This window comes from Leucoraja erinacea, chromosome 5, assembly GCF_028641065.1.
Source record: "Leucoraja erinacea ecotype New England chromosome 5, Leri_hhj_1, whole genome shotgun sequence".
In the NCBI taxonomy this organism is placed as follows: Eukaryota; Metazoa; Chordata; class Chondrichthyes; order Rajiformes; family Rajidae; genus Leucoraja; species Leucoraja erinaceus.
This window is the reverse complement of record NC_073381.1, coordinates 75,009,992-75,033,695: the sequence shown is the minus strand read 5'-3', so window position 1 is coordinate 75,033,695 and position 23,704 is coordinate 75,009,992. Positions and strand designations below refer to the sequence as shown.

Here is a 23,704-nt window from a genome sequence, read left to right as displayed (position 1 = left end):
TTGACTTTGGAAATAAATAATTTTGATATTCTCTATATATGGAATTACGATCCAATTATGGGGCAGAATTTGCTGCCTGCAGTGTATTGCCCCGATACATCACCGCCATATATCAGAAATTCTGACAACAGTAAATAGGATCCAAGTGTAAAATGACAAGGCCTGCCATCACAAAATAATGTTGCTATGTGAGTGGCCGATTAAAATGTCCCATCCATGAACGGGACTGAGGTTTTAATTTCTAAAGGAGACTTGCAACCTGCAATGCCATGCTTGCAAGTCTTGGAATGTAAGAATCATTCGAAATCTATGAATAAATACAATTAAACAATTAAAAATGTTTAAGGCAAACACAATTAATTCAATACTGTAAATTACGTTATACCTACCTCCCTCCAGCCATTCCTCTCCTTGAATATAAATGGGTTCTCAGGTTCTGCACAGTCTAATCTGGCATGTGTTTAGCAGACAGATTGAGGTGCTCTGCCAGTTTGTGTTTGAGTGTTGTAGCCCACATTATCTAGCAAGATTTGCTAGATTTAAAGGGCATATTACAGTACGGTAGAGGAATGTAAGAGCCAGAGTGCTGCAAGCCCATTGGTGACAACTCCAGAACTCATCGTGCAGTACAAAATCTTATTTGTTGGAAGATGCCTGCCTAAAATAGAGGCCACGATTATAACTAATGTCAGCCATTCTAGTGAGGTTCTGCACAAGCTGACAGGCAACAGTCTGCACCTTTTCTTTCTGGTGATCTTGAAATGAAATTTGGTCTCATATTTGAAATACAGTAGTGATCACGTCATTAGATTTAAAGATCAAAAATTCAGTGCAGAAGATGCAGAATTACATTCATGTTCATTATATTAAGCTGCATGGGCATCATTCCCTTGGCAATGACATGGCTGGAGTCCTGAGACATACAACTCAAAGCGCCTGGTTCTTTTCTAATGGGTCCACTAACCAAGGCTTATTAATTCTCAATGCAAGGAGTCGGCCCATCAATTAGTTAGCGAGTCTGTACTTTCAAATTGACCCTTGCTTCTGGTGTTTTTGCCGTCTGAATTCTCAGTACCTAGGATCCTTCAGTGTGAAACAATTAATTATTTTAGCTTTCTTGAATTCTTATTGTCTGTATTTTCTAATTAAGGGAAGTTTAGAGGAAGGGATTAAAAGTAACATTAGCAAATTTGCAGATGACACAAAGCTGGGTGGCAGTGTGAACTGAGGAGGATGCTATGAGGATGCAGGGTGACTTGGACAGGTTAGGTGAGGTTATCCACTTTGGTAGCAAAAATAGGAAGGCAGATTATTATCTGAATGGTGTCCTTGAATTATCTGAATGGGGGTCCCTGTTCATCAGTCAATGAAAGTAAGCATGCAGGTACAGCAGGCAGTGAAGAAAGCGAATGGCATGTTGGCCTTCATAACACGAGGAGTTGAGTTTAGGAGCAAAGTGGTCCTTCTACAGTTGTACAGGGCCCTAATGAGACCACACCTGGAGTATTGTGTGCAGTTTTGGTCTCCAAATTTGAGGAAGGACATTCTTGCTATTGAGGGAGTGCAGCTTAAGTTCACGAGGTTCATTCCCGGCATGGCGGGACTGTCATATGTTGATTGAATGGAGCGGCCTGGCTTGTATACTCTGGAATTTAGAAGGATGAGAGGGTCTTTTATTGAAACATAAGATTATTAAGGGTTTGGACACGCTAGAGGCAGGAAACATGTTCCCGATGTTGGGAGAGTCCAGAACCAGGGCCCACAGTTTAAGAATAAGGGGTAAGCCATTTAGAAAGACGAGGAAAAACTTTTTCACACTGAGTTGTGAATCTGTGGAATTCTCTGCCTCAGAAGGCAGTCGAGGCCAATTCTTTAGAGGCTTTCAAGAGAGAGTTAGATATATCTCTTAAAGATAGAGGAGTGAAGGGATATGGGGAGAAGGCAGGAATGGGGTACTGATTGTGGATGATCAGCCATGATCAGTGAATGGCGGTGCTGGCTCGAAGGGCCTACTCCTGCACCTATTGATTGTCTTTAGACCTCTGCAAGTTAGTTTTTCTTGTTCCTTTCAATAGTCTCCAGAATATTAACTCTTTCTTGGAGATTTTGAAAATGAAGATCATATCTTTGACAGATTTATTATGTGAAGATTGATAAACTGAAATGAAGAGGATTACCCCACATCATCCTCTCCATATCATGTTATCTGAAATGGATGCTCTATGCAGTTTTGCTAAGTTACTGTAAAGATAAATTAAAAATTATAAATTCTTTAGAATGACCTTCCATCTAAACTTCTTCACATAGGCACATTATGCAATATTAAGATCAGATTTTAATTGAAAATATGATTTCTGTTATTTACAAACATTAATATGTCTAATGAGTCCAGATAATTTACAGTCTACATGGTTATCTGTATAAATCATTGACAAGTTGCTTTCAAAATTACTTAACAAATCTTAGTATTTGATTAGATAATTTTTGGTTGTTTTTAATTTTTATTCAGATAGCACTTAAGTGTGCAGATATCTGCAATCCTTGCCGGGTATGGGATATGAGCAAGCAATGGAGTGAGAAAGTCTGTGAGGAATTTTACAGACAAGGTTAGTGGGATTACACTGCATTTGATGGAGACAACCTTTACAGAATATATTTATTTTTCTGGAGGCAAAGATTAAAAGAACAGAAATATGAATGGGAAAATTGTACAATTGGTGTATAGAAGCGAGTCTTATTTTTTAGCTTTATATTTCAAACTCCTAGATTTCTATATACACATTGAAACATTGAATGCGTCACAAATGTATCCAAAACTATCATCATCATTGCATATTGGATAAGCTTAGAAAATCAGATTGTTTTCATTCATTTTCTATACTATTAAACAGATCAGTCTTTGACGCATATCTGAGAATGGTGTTTAAAATCTCTATTTGAGATTAAGAGAATTTGATAGTACAGGTGCACAACCTTTTATCCGAAAGCCTTGGGACCAGACACTTGTCGGATTTCGGACATTTTCGGATTTCCGAATGGAAGATTTTTAGCGTAGATTAGGAAGGTAGCGCGGGCGGCTTGAAAAGTCTGGAGCGGCTGCCTCCTCCCCGGAGACCGGGGAATCATTGTAAATCATTGCATAAATGTCAGTCAGTTAGTTTGGAGGGATTTTATGTGGTGGTGGTGTGGTGTGTGAAGGGGGAAACTTTAATTCTTAGTCCCTTACCTGGTCGGCAACTCCCAACATCGCGGAGCTGGGGACTCCGTCCGGCCGCGGGCGGCGCCGGTTGGAGCTCCGACCCCGGCAACTCTACCCCTGGCTGCGAGGCGCTCCAAATCCAGCGCCGCCCGCGGCCGGATGCCCGCAGCCCCAGCTCCGCGAATGTTGGGAGTCGGCGGCCACAGCGCTCCGGAGCTTACCGCACGGTGACCCGGTAAGGCATTGCCCGCTCCCCGCTGGTATCCCAGCGCTGCGACGCCGCCGACTCCCAACATTCGCGGAGCTGGGGCTGCGGGTGTCCGGCCGCGGGCAGCGGTGGATTTGGAGCGCCTCGCAGCCAGGGGTAGAGTTTCCTGGGTCGGAGCTACAACCGGCGCCGCCCGTGGCCGGACGCCCGCAGCCCCAGCTGGGAGTTGGCGGCCACAGCGCTGCGGAGCTTACTGCATGGCGACCCGGTAAGGCATTGACCGCTCCCCGCCTCTCCGACCAGGTAGGGGACTAAGAATTAAAGTTTACCCCTTCACCCCCCCCTTCACATAAAAGCCCTCCAAACTAACTGACTAACATTTAAGCAATGATTTACAGATGTTTAAGTGTCTCCCCGGTCTCCGGGGAGGAGGCAGCCGCTACAGTAGTACAGACCTGGGTTGACCGTGGGTCGTTTCGGGTCAAGTTTGGCGCCAAACGCGAGCTTTGGTGTGCAGGTGACATCCTGGAAAAAATGGCCGGTTTTCGTAGTTTTTCGGTTTCCGGAACTCCGGATAAAAGGTTGTGCACCTGTTTTGAAATCGAAGATGTCCTCTGCTCGTTTTAAAATGGAATGTTTTGGGCAGGGATAAAGGCATCTTTTGTACACATTACATTTGAAATACCAATAGTCGAAGGACAGCGCAGGACTTAAAACAAAACGGGATATCAGGCTGCAGAGAAACGATATCCATCCATGGTGTGCTTCATTTGCACAAAAATTGGACATCATGATTTAGTTTAGTTTATTATTGTCACGTGTCCTGAGATACATTGAAAAGTTTTTTGTTGCATGCTATCCAATCAACGAAAAAACTATAGATGATTCCTATCAAGCCGTCCATAGTGATACATCTATTTTTCTCTCTCTCATATATATACACACACACGCACATATATGAATTTTTAAATGTTACGTAACTCTACAGAAGCCACTTTGATTTTGCAGGCCATAAGGGTGATGGGAGGAGACATGGTGCTGTTAGAGGTAGCCCCCTGGGATAATGATTGTTATGTTTGAGTGCCCTTATCCCAGCCCCCAAATTGCAAGCCCTTAAACTCATGCTGGAGCAACATTGATCCTCTAGTGCAGGCTTGCACCTCGTTTCAAATTCCACACCATTTCTGAAGCCTGTATATGACTAGAACATAATTTGGTGACGTTATGCTCCGTGCTCAGAGGGCACAGTGTGCGAGTTATCAAATACGCGAGAGCCTCAGTATTAATGGAAAGGGCAGAATTACATTGTTCACCTACAGGTACCCTGATTAATTTATTGCAGAATAGTATAAAATCATTGTATCATGTAATACAGATGTTATTGATTTATTTCTGATATATTTGGTTTGCAGGTGACTTAGAGGAATGTTTGCATCTTGAAGTTAGTCCACTGTGCAATCAGCAGAAAGACACCATACCCAGCATACAAATAGGTAAAGTAAATCCACCAGTGTTTTTCAGGCTAATTTCCATTTGAATAATAATAATAATAATAATAATAATAATAATGTTTTAAATGTATTGGCCAAGTACGTATACATACAAGGAGTTTGACTTGGTGTTTGCTCACACACAATATACAGCAGACAATCGAAAATAAAACACTATAATTTAAACATGTAAAAGTACCAGAGTAAAGGTTAACATGTATAGGTAAAGGACAGATTAGAAATGGTTTGTGTGGTTTAGGTTGCAGGTGAGCTTTTGGCCAGTGAACACAAATTGAATAGTGCCCTGGAAAATAGTGGGTCAACTATTAACAACAATCCTAAAATACAGGAAAATTTACAGTCAGACTGTATCTGTGGAAAAAGAAAAAGGGATGATAATTCTCTGCCTGACACAAGCTTACTTTGGCCCTCATTATAACAGTGCAGCGAGACCTGGGAATAGAGGGAGTAGGAATGGGATGGTGAATTAAAGTGACGCAATAGAGAGCTCAATGCCATGATCTCATCTTCCCTCTGGGTAGATTACAGCCTTTCAGTCAATATTAAATTCATCAACTTCAGGGAGTTTGCTATGTGTTTATATTGGAATGGGCCACATTTGCCTTAAGTCATCCATCTGTAATAAGGATACAGTTCTTCTCTTTTCACTAGTGTGTTCTGACCTGCTTGGAATTCCATAGAGCGCTACATCTCACACCTTTTATCTTCCTTTGTTTGTGTTTTCTCTCCAACTGTTCTTATTTATTCATCACCAAGATTACTTCATAAACTGCTTTCCCCTTAACAACCCTACCCTAATCCTGTCCTAACAAACGCTGCAAATTCCCAGCAATTTCTATTTTTATTTCAGACTTCCAGATTAGTGCAAATTTTTGTTTTAATTTACATTTTGTGTTAAATGATAATTACTTGAGAGAGGCAATGGGCATGTGATATTGGATACACAGCCTGAAGCAAATATAGACTACGTAGCTCTACATATAGGCCAAATAATTGAACAAGAATGGGGAGAAGAATGCAGCGATACGTGCTGAACACATTATTCTGTTGCAGAGCAACACAAGACATTATAAATAGGGTCTGGGGTAGCCATTCAGCTTTGCCCTAACATTTGGTGTGATCCAGGCAGGACATCAAAGATATTCCTCCCTTTCCCCCAGATCCCTTGATTCCTTCAATAAAAATAAATCTACTTCCTTCTTGAATATATTTAATGATCTGACCTTCAATGCCTTTTGTAGTAGAGATTCCCATAGGTTGAATATCTGCTGGGTAAAGCAATTGAGTTAGGACAGGACATTAAGAGTGATAAATAGAACAGTACAACAGAGGAACAAGCCCTTCGGCCCACAATGACTGTGCCAAACATGATGCCGAGATCAACTCTTGCCTGTTGCACATTAGATCCATATTCCTCTATTCCCTGCCTATCCCTGCCTATCTAAGTCTTTTAAATGCCTACACCATCACCCACTACAGCGCATTCTAAGCATTCACCACACTATGTAAAAAGTTGCCCCGCTCATCTTTAAACTTTGCACCTCTCACCTTAAAGCTATGCTTTCTAGTAATTGATATTTCCATTCTGTGGTAAATATTCTGTCTACCCTATCTGTGCCTCTCCTAATTTTCTATACTTCTACCAGGTCTCCCCTCAACCTTGGGTGTTCCAGAGAAAACAATCAATGTCTGTCCAAATTCTTCCTGTAGCTAAAATACCCCATAATTCAGGCATTATTCTGGTAAACCTCCTCTGCGCCCTTTCTGATGTACGTTTTTATTTAACACAGCGTCCGTGGATGCCTTGAACATGCTGCCAGGGGTGGTGGTGGAACCAAATACTATAGTGGCATTTAAGAGGCTTTTAGATAGGCACGTGGCTATGCAGGGAATGGAAAGTATGTGGATTACGTGCAGGCAGAGATTAGTTTAACTTTGCATCATGTTCGGCACAGACATTGTGGGCTGAAGGGCCTATTCCGCTGCTGAACTTTTCTATGTTCTAATATTTATCTAACAATAACTATTCAGTAATGATCAAAACATTATTAATTTAGTATTTGCTTTTCAGCTTTTATGAGCTACATTGTTGAGCCCCTCTTTGTGGAATGGTCACGTTTTACTGAAAACACACGTTTGACCGTAACAATGATGAGCCATCTGCGAAAGAACAAGGCAAGATGGCGGGGACTGGTTCTCAAACGACATAACAGTGAGGAAAATTCAACTCAAGCGAATGAAGACAAAAGCAGAACTTCTCAGGAAGATGAACATCAATAATCTAATCCAGTTAAATGGTCCAGTTAAAAAATGCCATGTATATTTCACAATCACTTTCCTTTCTCAAAATTTGCTTTTGGGTGAGGTGAAGAGATCGTGAGGACTGGGAAAATGCCTCCAGTGGAAAAGTAGGAAGAGGACAATTTGATACTGACCGTCTTTTCCAAGTTTCCTGATCCGTCTTTAGTTTTGTAAACACGCTCCATATATTATTACCTCAACAGCCTTCCAATTATATTGAATAAAAAGGACTTGGTATTTTTGAATTGCAGCAGAAGCAAAATTCCATTCCCAAATTGTCAAGCAAAAGGATCAAACCTTTTACCTAGCTTGATACTGTTGGTTAGAGAAGAGTTTGGGCTGAAAATGAGTCTGAATTGGGATGGAAGAGCCAGTGAAGGAACTTCATTGTGGTGCAGTAACAAAACTCATTGGCAATGTGGCTTTGTCTTTAAGTGGCGACTGTTGAAGAACACAGTATTCAACTGTTCTGCAGCTGGGCTGCACCATTGCGAAACACCAGCTTTGACTGAACTCACAATCTCTTGGATTTTGAGTGTGCACTGAGAATAATCCTTTTTTGGGAACGACAACCAAGCTTTTTTTCATTTTTGTATCTTTTTCATCAAAAAGCAGATGTGGCATTCAGAACTGGATTGCATACTTACTGAGTACATGTTTAAATTCATTCTTGTATAGTTATGAAAAATAAAATTAAGATGGAGAGATGTAAATATGTTCAGTTAAAAGGCATACAATTCCAGGGTTTATTCTGTCCCAGTGCATCTGTGTCAGTTCCTGATTTTCTAGTAAACATTATACATTAGGGATGACAAACAACAAGATCGGTACATTTAGAATTCTGCATTGAGAAAATGTTTCACTGTGAAGAATAAATACCATAGGTATTAAAGCAAAAGCCAAAAATTAGAACCATAGATCAAATGTAAATAGTTATATAACACTAAAAAAAAATTAAACTATAAAGCCTTAACATTGCACCCATTGCCATATTTTTACTGTTTTGATAATTAAGCACTATTAAACTAATTGTAATTACTAATTACAGCAAGCTGTTTCATTTCTATTTTCTCATTTTTAAAAGTAATATTCAATAACAGTGAAAACATTCCACATTTTTCTTACATTATTTAATTTGTTTTAAGTTGTAATTGAGGATGATTTTGCTTTGCCTCAAGAGAACAAGGACTCAAACTTATCTGAATCCTTATCAAGTTGAAAACTAATTTTTGTTTTGAACCAAATTGCAATTTTCCTGAATTCCTAGGTCATCAAGGATTAAGAAGGTAAATGCCTTTTTTTTAAATGTACGAATCATAAATTAACAAATCAAGCTTGAATGCCATGTTCACATCCCAGAAACTGAAAATCAAAGGGATTGGACGTATTTTGTTATTCAATTTACTGTGCAAGAAAATCTTTTACAAACTATTTGCAGAAATGATTTGTCATATAATCCTTCTGTTTTTACAAATGAACAAACAAAACATTTTAATGTTTGCCTGTCTTTCTGTTCAGTGGTAGGGAAATAAAGTTGGAGTACAGATGTGCCATAATCTATTATTAAGGTAGTACAAAGTTATGGGATTGAACAGCCGATGCTTATTTCTCTATAACCTTGGATTTTAAGATATACACAAAGATAAACCTCCCCATGTTATACATAAAAACTTTAAAACTATAAAATGATTACTCTTGCAGATGTATGTACACCTAAACTCCAATCAATACCCAGAGGACACGGTTTTGATTTATAGGTTAGGATCAAAGTACATTCCTGTAATCTGTGTAAACAAGCCTTACAGCTGTATGATAGTATCATTATAATGTAAACTTTGTCAAATGTTGAAAATCTGTGATGCATATTCTGTGAAATTTGCTGTGACTGCTATGCAGTGTTGCCAAGAATCATTATTTCTAAAACAAAATCTAAATTTTAATCAAGAATGCAATGTATAATTTCAGTTCAAAATTTTGGACTGCAACAATTAATCATAAATAGACTTTTGTAAATGTTACTGTTTCCACTTATGAAAATATAAACATCTAAAACAAACTGGTATATCAATCTAATTGGACTGATGGTGATTTTAATATACAATTTACAGCAGAGTAAAACACAAAGGAGTAATCTACAAATTCCTCTACCGTGAGCTAATTTTATCACCGTGTGCAGTTTCCCAAAATTTGGCACATAGGTTTTGTCAAAAATGTTAGTTGATTTGATTGGTAATTTCATTTTTCATTTTGTTTGCTACGGTCCACCTTGCTGGACAAGCAGTGGGTGCTGTTGTTGCTCCTTTATAGTTTGCTTTGCCAGCTTGAATCACTGCTCCTGACAGGTCTGCCTTCTTGCTGCTCGTGGGTCAACTCTACTTAGCCTGCCTTTGCCAAGGTCATGCGTTGCTTCTCCTCAGTCTCCTTCCCAGTCAAAGAACCTGCTTTGTAGGAAGCCCTTTCCTCCCTCTCTTTTCTCTCTCCTACTTTACTGACTATTGGGCCTCTGTTAGAGTGAGCCCCAGCACAAATTAGAAGAACAGCACCTCATATATCGTTTGGGTAGCTTACATCCCAGCAGTATGACCATTGATTTCTCTAACTTAGGCCGAATGGCGTAATTCCCTTGCTTTCCCTCTCTCTCTCTCTCTCTCTCTCTCTCTCCATCCCCTCCATCTTCCCAATTCTCCGACTACATTTTATCTCCGTGTCTTCCCCTAACCTGACTCTCAGTCTGAAGCAGGATTTCAATCCAAAACATCACCCATTCCATCTCTCCAGAGATGCTGCCTGACCCATTGAGTTGTTCCAGCATTTTGTGTCCAAGCACCTCATGGTCACTTCACGAAACAGTGAATTGTTTTTAAATACAAAGTTATTTTTAACAGATACATATGTATTTTTGTTACTGCAAACTAATAGTCAATTTCTATGGTCTCCAGCAGAGTAACTAGCAGCTCTTAAAGAGATACAGGTATCGGATTACTATGGGGCCACTCCATCCACTACAACTGAAATCTGTTATAAAGAGACTTGTAATAACAAGGGTAGATCCACTCAGCACCCTCTGTGAGAGGAAAGTTGCTCCTCAGGATCCTATTAAATGATTTCTCTCACCTTAAAAGTCATGTCCTCTAGTTTTTGATTCCCCTATCCTGGGCAAAATACTATTCCACTCATGATTTTATACACTTCGATAAGATCGCCGCTCAGCCTCCTGCATTCCAAGGAATAAAGTTCTACGCTGCCCGAACTCTTGCTATAGCTGAGGGTCTCAAATCATGGTGACATCTTCATAAATCCTTTCTGCACCCACACCAGCTTAATGGCATCTTTTCTACAGCAAGGTGACCAAATCTGAACAGAATACTCCAAATGCAACCTCACATTCTTAATTCCATGACTAATGGAGGCCAGCCCGCCAAAAGCCTTCTTTGGCACCCTATCTACCCGTGATGCAATTTTGAGGAACTATGTACTTGTACTAGTAGATCCAACTGCTTCACAACACTCCTCGGTGTTCACTGTGAAGGTCCTGCCCTAGTTTGACTTCCCAAAGTTCAATACTTCACTCTTATCTGAAATGGACACCATTAGCCATCCCGCGGCCCACTTGACCAGCTAATCAAAATCCCAGTGCAATTCTTGACAACCATCTTCACTGTCTATGAATACACCTACTTTATCTAGGTGTCATCTACAAACATACTAATCATGCTTTAAACATTTTGATCCAAAACTTGATAAATGTTGATCTTTGGTCAGTGGGTGGTGAATCTGGGGAATTATTTGCCACAGAAGGCTGTGGAGGCAGTCAGTGGGTATTTTTAAGGCAGAGATAGATTCTTGATTAGCACAGGTGTCAGAGGTTATGGGGAGATGGCAAGAGAATGGGGTTAGGAGGGAGAGATAGCTCAGCTATGATTGAATGGCAGAGTAGACTTGATGGGCTAAATGGCCTAATTCCACTCCTATTCCTTATGACCGTAAAAATTACAAACAACAATCAGCCCAGCACCGTCCCAAGGACATACTGAGTCACATGCGCCACATCCACCCTCTTCTCTCATTCTCTCATCCAATTAACTAGCTCTCGCTGGATCACATGCGATCTAATCTTCCAGAGCAGCCTATCACATGGAACCTTATCGAGAGCCTTATGAAGTCCACATAGGCTATGTCTACAGCCCTGCCCTCATCAACCTTCTTGGTCACCTGTTCAGCAACTCAAATTTGTGAGACAGGATCTTCCACATACACCACCATAGCGGGCCGGACATCAAATAATGAGGAGGCAGAGTACAAACCTCATAACCTGGTGCCAAGACAATAACCTTTCCCCCAATGTCAGCAAGACAAAGGAGATTGTGATCGAGTACAGGAAGCAAAGGAAGCTGGGTTATATATACCCAGATATAAATTGACGGAGCCGAAGTAGTGATTGTTGAAAGTTTCAAGTTCCCAGGAGTAAATATTATCTGCAACTTGTCATGAACCAACCATAAAGAAGAAATGGCCAAGAAAGCACACCAATGCCTCTACTTCCGCTACTAGAAGTTTTTGCAAATTCAGTATATCCCCAATAACTCACCAACATCTACTAATGTGCCGTTGAAAGCATTTTATCGAGATGCATCACAGCATGGTTCGGGAACAGCTCCATCCAAGACCGCAGGAAATTTCTGAGAGTTGTAGACCAGCCCAAACCAGCACGCAAACCAGCCTCCCTTCCATTGACTCCTTCTACACATCACACTGCCTCGACAAGGCCACTGGCATAACAAGGATGAATGTCACCCCAGACACTCCCTCTTCTCCTCACTGCCATCAGGCAAGAGGTACAGAAGTGTGAGAACACATACCTCCAGATTCAGAGACAGTATTTTTCCCAGCTGCTATCAGGCAACTGAACCATCCTATCACCAAAGAGAGAGTGGTCCAGAGCTACCATCTACCTCATTGGAGACCCTCAAACTATCTTTCATGGGACTACTAGACTTTATCTTGCATGTTTTTCCCTTTATTTTGTATCTGTACACTGCATGTGAAGCCATTGAAGACCTGGGGACTAAACAGTTTGTATCTCCAAGATTTTGGTCCCTGGGTGCAACTTTCCTGTGTTCCTCCATCTCCTCTAATTAACAACTTGCAGCTATTTATTGATGTTACTGGAATCCTATATGAAGACTAATGCAGAATACCTGTTTAATTTATCTGTCATTTCCATATTTCCCGTTATAGATTCCCTAGATTCACTTCTATCAGACCGACACTCACTTCGTTAGTTATGCATATGGATACATAAGAATTCTTGTTCCGGGTTCTCTCTAGGTACAGAACACAAGGATAGAGAAACTTCAAATGAGTAGAGTATATTTCAGTATAGGAGTAAAGAGGTTCTTCTGCAGTTGTATAGGGCTCTGGTGAGAGCACATCTGGAGTATTGTGTCCAGTTTTGGTCTCCTAATTTGAGGAAGGACATCCTTGTGATTGAGGCAGTGCAACATAGGTTCACGAGATTGATCCCTGGGATGGCGGGACTGTCATATGAGGAAAGATTGAAAAGACTAGGCTTGTATTCACTGGAGTTAAGAAGGATGAGGGGGTTCTTATAGAAATATATAAAATTATAAAAGGACTGGACGTTAGATGCAGGAAAAATGTTCCCAATGTTGGGCGAGTCCAGAACCAGGCGCCACAGTCTTAGAATAAAGGGGAGGCCATTTAAGGCTTGGGTGTGAAAAAACCTTTTCACCCAGAGAGTTGTGAATTTGTGAAATTCCCTGCCAGGAGGAAAGGGGTCACACACATGGCCGGGAAGCAGAGGGGTGTAGGTGGGGGTGGTGACAGATAGGGCCAACAATGAGTGGAGAAAGACAGAAACACCGACATGCAAAGGAGACCTACAACAGTGCATGATCTCTCTCACGTTATGGCAGGTGATTGGCGCTGGGAAACTGAAGGGAGCGACAATCTGCTGCTGCCTGCCCGCTGAGTTAAAGAGTTTCCACGGTAGACTCACGATACACTAAGGTAAACACACGGGCCACTACGTTATTACAACGAGTTAAAATGTTTCAATTCTTAACCACAAGAGTAAAATTTCAAACATGTTTGATTTTTTGCAAGAGTCGACAAGTTACACGAGTACCTGCCGTTAGCGCCACGATGCACTACGTTGCGTCCACGAATGCCGTACGCTAATCGTACGTTGTTCCATGAGGTTTAACTCGGGTTACTTCTTGTGTCAACTCGCAACGTGAGAATGGCCTTTAACCAGTCCTGTCCTTAATCACCACCACTTTTGTCCAAGCCACAGATCAAATTACTTTCTCCACAAACTTCATAACAAAAGAAACTGGATGACAAAAAGTCTATTTGTATTCTCAATATGTGCACGGCATAGATTACTGGGCTTCAGTCAATGGAACATTGCTGTTAGGCAGTATTCTACGAAACAGGGACAATCCTGTGTAACGCAATCCCATCCCCGGACCCTCCGATACACTGCAGCATTTTTATGTGCCTTTTCATGCATGGTGTTAGTGCAATTGTTAACCCAATTAATCCAAATTCTAGGAGCTATAAATAGGTAAATGCTATTATATGAAATAAAGAGATAGTCAAAAAATGAACAGTTACCTGACAGTGGAATCAGAAACCTTCTACTAAAACAAAGGAGAATTACTTCCAAAACATCGTGTTAGTACATTGATTTTGAGATGGACCAAAAGACTGGCACTAGAACTGCGATTCAATCAAAATCAATGTGGTAAGTACCGATTTAAAAGATCACCATTAACACATCAAAACATTGACGTCACTTCTAAGCTATGACAGACCATCAACGTTCTAGTTGTATATGATGTGATCAAGCTTGCTCAATCCAAATATTATGACAAGTTTGGCTAATAGACTTAGTTCCAGCTGATGTTAAGGACTTCTAAATTTGGATGAAATGTTCTCAAGTACCAATTAAGTATTTCAAGATCACAACTTTTATTCCCCTTACTGTTCAGTTTAAACAGTGTTCAGACCAATATTCAATTCCCTAAAGTAGTCAAGTTCCAGTTGGGTTGAGCCTAGGTTCAATTTATCACAATGCGTTGGCATTTAAACCATTGTTTTAACATTATTAGCTTACGTGCGTCATGTGTAATTCAAATGATAACACTGTCTCCCTCCAGCAACTCGAAACATTCGTCAGCCACTTGACCAATGCATTCTTTCCAGTATAATGACATTCTGTAGACTTCAAAAACTGGCAACATTATTCCTTAGCTTTAGTAAATAGTATTTCTTCATTCTGAATGTTTACATTTTTTGACACATATGGATGAGTGGTCGAAAAAGTTCATTCACTCAAAGATATTTCTTTCCCCCTATAATTTTTGGATCTTTCATTTTCTGGAATCTCAAGGTTTTACCTTCCACTCCAAGGAATAATGTCCTAGCCTGCTTAACCTCTCCCTATAGCTCAGGCCCTCAAGTCTTGGCAACATCCATGTAAAGCTTCTCTGCACCCTTTCCAGCTTAACATCCCACCTGTAGCAAGGTGACCAAAATGGAACACAACACTCCAAAGTGGGCTTGTACAACTGTAACATAAACTACCAACTTCTATATTCTGTACTCTGATTAATGAAGGCCAATGTGCCGATAGCTTTCGCAACCACCCTATCTACTTACGTCAATTTCAAGGATCTATGTCCTTGCACTCCACAGAACCCTCCCATTCACGGTGTAGGTCCTGTGCTGGTTAGACCTACAAAGTGCAACACCTCACACTTCTCTGGACAGATGCTCCTCGACTTGCGATGTTTCGACTTACGATATTTCGACTTCACGATGGTGCAAAAGCGATACACAATCAATAGAAACCGTACTTCGAATTTTGATCTTTTCCCGCTAGTGATATGCGCTATGATAGCCTAAAACAGGAGTTGCAACGGCTTCAAGAGCTGCAGCCCAGACCCCACGGCAGTACAAGTGGCACGGTGGCACAGCAGTAGAGTTGCTGCCTTACAGCGAATGCAGCGTCAGAGACCCGGGTTCGATGCCGACTACGGAGTTTGTACGTTCTCCCTTGACCTGCATGGGTTTTCTCCGAGATTTTCGGTTTCCTGCCACACTCCAAAGACGTACAGGTATGTAAGTTAATTGGCTTGGTAAATGTAAAAATTGTCCCTGGTGTGTGTAGGATGGTGTTAATATGCGGGGGTCACTGGTCAGCGCGGATCCGGTGGGCCGAAGGGCCTGTTTCCATGCTGTATCTCTAAACTAAACTAAAGTCAATAGCAAGCAGAAGTTAAAATCGCAGGCAATCAAACCAAGTATTGAGCGGCACTCGAGGCCGGCCGAGGGCTTCAGACTGTGACGTACAACAGAAAACCTCAGTATGCCCCAGTGCCTTCTCCCACTATTCTCGAGCCTTATCAAAAGAGAGAGAATGGTTGGTAGGTTAGATGTGTTAAATGCATTTTCTACTTCCGATATGTTTATTGGAACGTAACCCCATCGTAAGTTGAGGAGCGCCTGTATTAAATTCCTCAAGCTACATGCACAACCATTCAAGATCCTGCTATAATTTTTGATAGCCATCTTCGCTAACTGCAATATCACACACTTTAATGCCATATACAAACTTATTAATCATGCCTCATATGTTCTCATCCAAATCATTGATATGGATAAAATCTATTGGGTTTATCCTTAATATCATTTGCCAGAGCTTTCTCCTGTCCCCTTTTTGCCCTCCTGCGCTCCTCAGTTCCCGAAACTTCTCCGATACAGTTGATCTTAGCTGTTTATACCTACTCTGTGCCTCCTTCTTATTCTTGACCAGAGCCTCAATTTCTCTCGTCATCCAATCTTCCTTATGCTCACCAGCCTTGCCCTTCACTCCAGCAGAAACATAAATGACCTTGTCAGCACACTTAAAAACCTCCCACTGTCCGGTCATTCTTTTTCCTGCAAATAACCTATCTCCAAAAATAACTCCAATCAACCTGAGCGAGTTCCTAATACCTTCAAATTTGGCCTGCCCCAACAAGCGAGTTCGGTATTCCGAAAAACACAAGAAATCATGGGATTTGTTAAAGGTCGATTGCTACCCGGTTTACCCCACCCCCACCTCGAGTGTCTCATCCCCGCCTGGGGGCAGCCGGAGGCATTCGGACCAATGGGACACCGGCCCCCAGGCCCACCGCCAGCGCGGAGAAGCACCAACCCCAGCTCACCTCCCCCGTCCAACTCGGACACAGCCAGCGTCAACTCCAACTGAACCCTGCTCCAACTCCAGAGGAACCTGCTCCCCGATGGGCTGCTAGGGCGACAAGTGCCAGTTCGCCCACGGCCTGGCCGCATTGCGCTCCTTCAGTCACCACCCCAAGTACAAGACGTACCTTCCACACCACCGGCTTCTGCCCCTACGGTACCTGCTGCCACTTCATCCGCAACCCCAAGGAGGAGTGAGGGCCCTGGCCTCGCCTGGGCTCAGCCTCCTCCGGCCCGGCGCTCGACTGGGCCGCGCTCTGAGCGGCCTGCAGCCCCGACCTGGAGTTGGAGCTGGCTCGGACTCTGGGCTGGAGCCCGTCCGCAGACCCTCTCTCCAACCAGGACGACTCCGGCAGCAGCGTAACAGAGTCGCCCATCTTCGAGCTGCCCATCTTCAGCAGGATCTCGGCAAAAAAGACAAACGACAAACGCAAAAAGACAAACGACAAACGCAAAAAGACAAACGACAAACGCAAAAAGACAAACGACAAACGCAAAAAGACAAACGACAAACGCAAAAAGACAAACGACAAACGCAAAAAGACAAACGACAAACGCAAAAAGACAAACGACAAACGCAAAAAGAAAAACGACAAACGCAAAAAGACAAAGGACAAACGCAAAAAGACAAAGGACAAACGCAAAAAGACAAAGGACAAACGCAAAAAGACAAAGGACACACGCAAAAAGACAAAGGACACACGCAAAAAGACAAACGACACACGCAAAAAGACAAACGACACACGCAAAAAGACAAACGACAAACGCAAAAAGACAAACGACAAACGCAAAAAGACAAACGACAAACAAACGACAAAAAAAGACAAACGCAAAAAGACAAACGACAAACGACAAACGACAAACGCAAAAAAACAAACGACAAACGCAAAAAAGACAAACGACAAACGCAAAAGACAAACGACAAACGCAAAAAGACAAACGACAAACGCAAAAAGACAAACGACAAACGCAAAAAGACAAACGACAAACGCAAAAAGACAAACGACAAACGCAAAAAGACAAACGACACACGCAAAAAGACAAACGACAAACGCAAAAAGACAAACGACACACGCAAAAAGACAAACGACACACGCAAAAAGACAAACGACAAACGCAAAAAGACAAACGACACACGCAAAAAGACAAACGACACACGCAAAAAGACAAACGACACACGCAAAAAGACAAACGACACACGCAAAAAGACAAACGACACACGCAAAAAGACAAACGCAAAACGACAAAAGACAAACGCAAAAAGACAAACGACAAACGCAAAAAGACAAACGACAAACGCAAAAAGACAAACGACACACGCAAAAAGACAAACGACAAACGCAAAAAGACAAACGACAAACGACAAAAGACGCAAAAAGACGTTTGTCTTTTTGCGTTTGTCGTTTGTCTTTTTTTTGCGTGTGTCGTTGAGTGTGTCGTTTGTCTTTTTGCGTGTGTCGTTTGTCTTTTTGCGTTTGTCGTTTGTCTTTTTGCGTTTGTCGTTTGTCTTTTTGCGTTTGTCGTTTGTCTTTTTGCGTTTGTCGTTTGTCGTTTTTGCGTTTGTTGTTTGTCTTTTTGCGTTTGTCGTTTGTCGTTTGTCGTTTGTCGCTTTGCGTTTGTCGCTTGTCTTTTTGCGTTTGTCGTCTTGTCTTTTTGCGTTTGTCGTTTGTCGTTTGTCGTTTGTCGTTTGCGTTTGTCGTTTGTCTTTTTGCGTTTGTCTTTTTGCGTTTGTCGTTTGTCGTTTTGCGTTTGTCGTTTGTCTTTTGGTGCGTTTGTCGCAAAAAAACGACAAACGCGTTTTGCAAAACGACAAACGCAAAAACGCTTTTTGCGTTTGACAAACGCAAAAAGCGTTTGACAAACGTCAAAAAGCGTTTGTCGAATCGCAAAAAGACGTTTGCAAAAAGTCTTTTTGCGTTTGTCAAAATGACAAACGCAAAATGACAAACGCAAACGTCGTTTTGTCGTTTGTCAAACGCAAAAAGCAAACGTCAAACGCAAAAAGACGTTTGTCGCAAAAAAGACAAAAGTCGTTTGTCTTTTTGACAAACAAAGCAAAAAGACAAACGCGTTTGTCAAAAAGACAAACGACAAACGCAAAAAGTCGTTTGTCGCAAAAAGACAAACGACACGTTTGCAAAAAGAAAATGTCAACGACAACAAAACGCAAAAAGAAAAAGACAAACGACACGTTGCAAAAAGACAAACGACAAAACGCAAAAAGACAAAAACGTTTTTCGTTTTGACAAACGACAAACGCAAAAAGACAACGACAAACGCAAAAAAAAGACAAACGACAAACGCAAAAAGACAAACGACAAACGCAAAAAGACAAAACGACAAACGCAAAAACACAAACGACAAACGCAAAAAGACAAACGACAAATGCAAAAAGACAAAACACAAACGACAAAAAAAAGACAAACACAAAAAAGACAAACGCAAAAAGACAAAAAGACAAACGCAAAAAGACAAACGACAAACGCAAAAAGACAAACGACAAACGCAAAAAGACAAACGACAAACGCAAAAAGATAAAAGATAAACGACAAACGCAAAAAGACAAACGACAAACGCAAAAAGACAAACGACAAACGCAAAAAGACATACGACAAATGCAAAAAAACAAACGAAAAACGCAAAAAGACAAAAGACAAACACAAAAAAACAAAAGAAAAACGACAAAAAAAAGACAAACGACAAACGCAAAAAGACAAACGCAAAAAGACAAACGCAAAAAGACAAAAAACGCGACGCAAAAAGACAAACGCACAAAAAACGCAAAAAGACAAACGCAAACGCAAAAAGACAAACGGCAAACGCAAAAAGACAAACGACAAACGCAAAAAGACAAACGACACGCAAACATACAAACGCAAAGACCAAAAGACGACGGAGGCAGAAAGACAGACAGATGCCGAAAGAAGCAGGACGCAGAATGGAAAAGGAAACGCAAAAAGACAAACGCAAATGCAAAAAGACAAACACAATTGCAAAAAGACAAATGCAAACGCAAAAAGACAAACGCCAAAAAACACACGAACGCAAAAACGACGAACGCAAAAAGACAAACGCAAAAAGACAAACGCCAAACGTAATTTTTGCGTTTGTCGTATGTCTTTTTGCGTTTGTTGTATGTCTTTTTGCGTTTGTCGTATGTCTTTTTGCGTTTGTCGTTTGTCTTTTCTTTTTCGTTTGTCGTTTGTCGTTTGTCTTTTTGCGTTTGTCGTTTTCTTTTTGCCTTTGTCGTTTGTCTTTTTTTGTTTTTCTTTTTTCGTTTGTCTTTTTGAGTTTGTCGTTTGTCTTTTTGCGTTTGTCGTTTGTCGTTTTTGCGTTTGTCGTTTGTCGTTTTGCGTTTGTCGTTTGTCTTTTTGCGTTTGTCGTTTTTTCTTTTTACGTTTGTCGTTTGTCTTTTTTCGTTTGTCGTTTGTCGTTTGGCGTTTGTCGTCGTTTGTCGTTTTGCGTTTGTCGTTTGTCTTTTTGCGTTGTCGTTTGTCTTTTTGCGTTTGTTGTATGTCGTTTGTCTTTTTGCGCGTTTGTCGTTTGTCTTTTTGCGTTTGTCGTTTGTCTTTTTGCGTCTTTTTGCGTTTGTCCTTTGTCTTTTTTGCGGGTGTCGTTTGTCTTTTTGCGTTTGTCGTTTGTCTTTTTGCGTTTGTCGTTTGTCTTTTTGCGTTTGTCGTTTGTCTTTTTGCGTTTGTCGTTTGTCTTTTTGCGTTGTCGTTTGTCGTTTGTCTTTTTGCGTTTGTCGTTTTGCGTTTGTCATTTGTCTTTTTGCGTTTGTCATTTGTCTTTTTGTGTTTTTCGTTTTGTTTTTTCTTTTTGCGTTTGTCGTTTGTCTTTTTGCGTTTGTCGTTTGTCTTTTTTGCGTTTGTCGTTTGTCTTTTTGCGTTTGTCGTTTGTCTTTTTGCGTTTGTCGTTTTTTGTCGTTTTGCGTTTGTCGTTTGTCTTTTTGTCTTTTTGACAAACGCAAAAAGTCGTTTGTCTTTTTGCGTTTGTCGTTTTGCGCTTGTCGTTTGTCTTTTTGTCAAAAGACAAACGCAAAAAGACAAACGAGAATCGCAAAAAGACAAACGCAAAAAAGACAAAAGACAAACGCAAAAAGACAAAAACACAAAATGAAAACGCAAAACGAAACGCAAAAAGACAAACGACAAACGCAAAAAGACAACCGACGAACGCAAAAAGACAAACGACTAACGCAAAAAGACAAACGACGCAAAAAGACAAACGACAAACGCAAAAAGACAAACCGAACGTCAAACGCAAAAAAGACAACGTCAAACGCAAAAAGACAAACGACAAACGCAAAAAGACAAACGTCAACGCAAAAACAAACGACAAACGTTTGTCTTTTTTTTTGACAAACGACAAACGTCTTTTGTGTACGTGTTTGTCTTTTGACAAACACAAACTTTATGCAAAAAGACAAACGACAAACGCAAAAAAAACCGACAAACGACAAAACGCAAAAAACAAACGACAAACGCAAAAAGACAAACGCAAAAAGATAAACGCAAAAAGACAAACGACGAAAAAGACAAACGAAACGCAAAGACAAACGACAAACGCAAAAAGACAAACGACACACGCAAAAAGACAAACGACAAACGCAAAAAGACAAACGACAAACGCAAAAAGAAACGACAAACGCAAAAAGACAAACGACAAACGCAAAAAGACAAACGCACAACAAACTTTTGCGTTTGCGTTTGTCTTTTTGCATTTGCGTTTGTCTTTTTGCGTTTGTTGTGCTTTAGCGTCCGTCGTTTTTCACTCTCCATCGCCCGCCACCCTCCGCCTTCCATCGTCGACAAACGACAAACGCAAAAAGACGTTTGCAAACTACACACGCATTTGTCGTTTGTCTTTTTGCGTTTGTCGTTTGCGTTTGTCGTTTTTCGTTTGTCGTTTGTCTTTTTGCGTTTGTCGTTTGTCTTTTTGCGTTTGTCGTTTGTCTTTTTGCGTTTGTCGTTTGTCTTTTTGCGTTTGTCGTTTGTCGTTTGTGCGTTTTTCGTTTGTCTTTTTGCGTTTGTCTTTTTGCGTTTTGCGTGTCGTTTGTCTTTTTGCGTGTGTCGTTTGTCTTTTTGCGTGTGTCGTTTGTCTTTTTGCGTTTGTCGTTTGTCTTTTTGCGTTTGTCGTTTGTCTTTTTTTTTTTGCGTTTGTCGTTTGTCTTTTTGCGTTTGTCGTTTGTCTTTTTGCGTTTGTCGTTTTGCGTTTGTCGTTTGTCTTTTTGCGTTTGTCGTTTGTCTTTTTGCGTTTGTCGTTTGTCTTTTTGCGTTTGTCGTTTGTCTTTTTGCGTTTGTCGTTTGTCTTTTTGCGTTTGTCCTTTGTCTTTTTGCGTTTGTCGTTTGTCTTTTTGCGTTTGTCGTTTGTCTTTTTGCGTTTGTCGCTTGTCTTTTTGCGTTTGTCTTTTTGCGTTTGTCTTTTTGCGTTTGTCTTGTTTGTCTTTTTGCGTTTGTCGTTTGTCTTTTTGCGTTTGTCGTTTGTCTTTTTGCGTTTTTGCGTTTGTCTTTTTGCGTTTGTCGTTTGTCTTTTTGCGTTTGTCGTTTGTCTTTTTGTCAAACGACAAACGCAAAAAGACAAACGACAAACGCAAAAAGACAAACGCAAAAACGCAAAAAGACAAACGACAAACGCAAAAAGACAAACGAACAAACGCAAAAAAGACAAACGACAAACGCAAAAAGACAAACGCAAACGCAAAAAGACAAACGACAAACGCAAACGACAAACGCAAAAAGACAAACGACAAACGACAAAAAAAAGACAAACGACAAACGCAAAAAGACAAAAGCGACAAACGCAAAAAGACAAATGACAAACGACAAACGCAAAAAAGACAAACGACAAACGCAAAAAAGACAAACGACAAACGCAAAAAGACAAACGACAAACGCAAAAAGACAAACGACAAAAGACGCAAAAAGACAAACGACAAACGCAAAAAGACAAACGACACACGCAAAAAGACAAACGACAAACGCAAAAAGACAAACGACAAACGCAAAAAGACAAAAGACAAACGCAAAAAGACAAACGACAAACGCAAAAAGACAAAAACGACAAACGCAAAAAGACAAACGACAAACGCAAAAAGACAAACGACAAACGCAAAAAGACAAACGACAAACGCAAAAAGACAAAAAGACAAACGACAAACGCAAAAAGACAAAAAAAGACAAACGACACACGCAAAAAGACAAACGACAAACGCAAAAAGACAAACGACAAACGCAAAAAGACAAACGACAAACGCACACATCGTTTGTCTTTTTGCGTTTGTCGTATGTCTTTTTGCGTTTGTCGTATGCAAAAAAACGTTTGTCGTTTGTCTTTTTGCGTTTGAACGCAAAAAGACAAACGTTTGACAAACGCAAAAAGACAACCGACAAACGCAAAAAGACAAACCGTCAAACGCAAAAAGTACAACTTTGCGCAAAAAGACAAACGACTTTTTGCAAAAACAAAAAGACAAACGCAAAAAGACAAACGACAAACACAAAAAGACAAACGACAAAAGACAAAAGAAAAAAGAAAAAAGACAAAGGAAAAAAGAAAAACGCAAAAAGAAAAAAAAAAAACAACAAAAAACAAAAGAAAAAAAACAAAAGACAAACGCAAAATGACAAAAGACAAACGCAAAAAGACAAACGACAAACGCAAAAAGACAAACGCCAAACGCAAAAAGACAAACGACAAACGCAAAAAGACAAACGACAAACGCAAAAAGACAAACGACAAACGCAAAAAGACAAACGACAAACGCAAAAAGTCAAACGGCAAACGCGAAAAGACAAATGACAAACGCAAAAAGTCAAACGACAAACGCAAAAAGACAAACGACAAACGCAAAAAGACAAACGACAAACGCAAAAAGACAAACGCAAAAACGCAAAAAGACAAACACAAACGCAAAAAGACAAACGCAAATGCAAAAAGACAAACACAAATGCAAAAAGACAAAGACAAACGCAAAAAGACAAAAAACAAACGCAAAAAGACAAACGACAAACGCAAAAAGACAAACGACAAACGCACAAAGACAAACGACAAAAGACAAACGCAAAAGCAAAAAGACAAACGACAAACGCAAAAAGACAAAAAAAACAACAAACGCAAAAAGACAAAAACGCAAAAAAAGACAAACGACAAACGCAAAAAGACAAACGACAAACGCAAAAACAAACAGACAAACGACAAACGCAAAAAGAC

General features: G+C 40.6%; 2 protein-coding genes across 6 annotated transcripts in view; one reads left to right on the top strand and one right to left on the bottom strand.

Annotated features, from left to right (window-relative positions):
• LOC129697421 (cAMP-specific 3',5'-cyclic phosphodiesterase 7B-like) overlaps positions 1-9,275 on the top strand; it is a 126,266-nt gene extending 116,991 nt beyond the window's left edge. For both annotated transcript variants that reach the window (XM_055635947.1, XM_055635948.1), the window contains 3 exons: positions 2,510-2,606; positions 4,820-4,900; positions 6,990-9,275. In XM_055635947.1, coding sequence (XP_055491922.1) covers positions 2,510-2,606; positions 4,820-4,900; positions 6,990-7,198 — 387 coding nt within the window. In that variant the 3' untranslated portion in view covers positions 7,199-9,275. The remainder of the gene's footprint in view (positions 1-2,509; positions 2,607-4,819; positions 4,901-6,989) is intronic.
• Positions 1-23,704, bottom strand: part of mtfr2 (mitochondrial fission regulator 2) — a 95,526-nt gene that overhangs the window by 13,466 nt on the left and 58,356 nt on the right. The window lies entirely within an intron of this gene.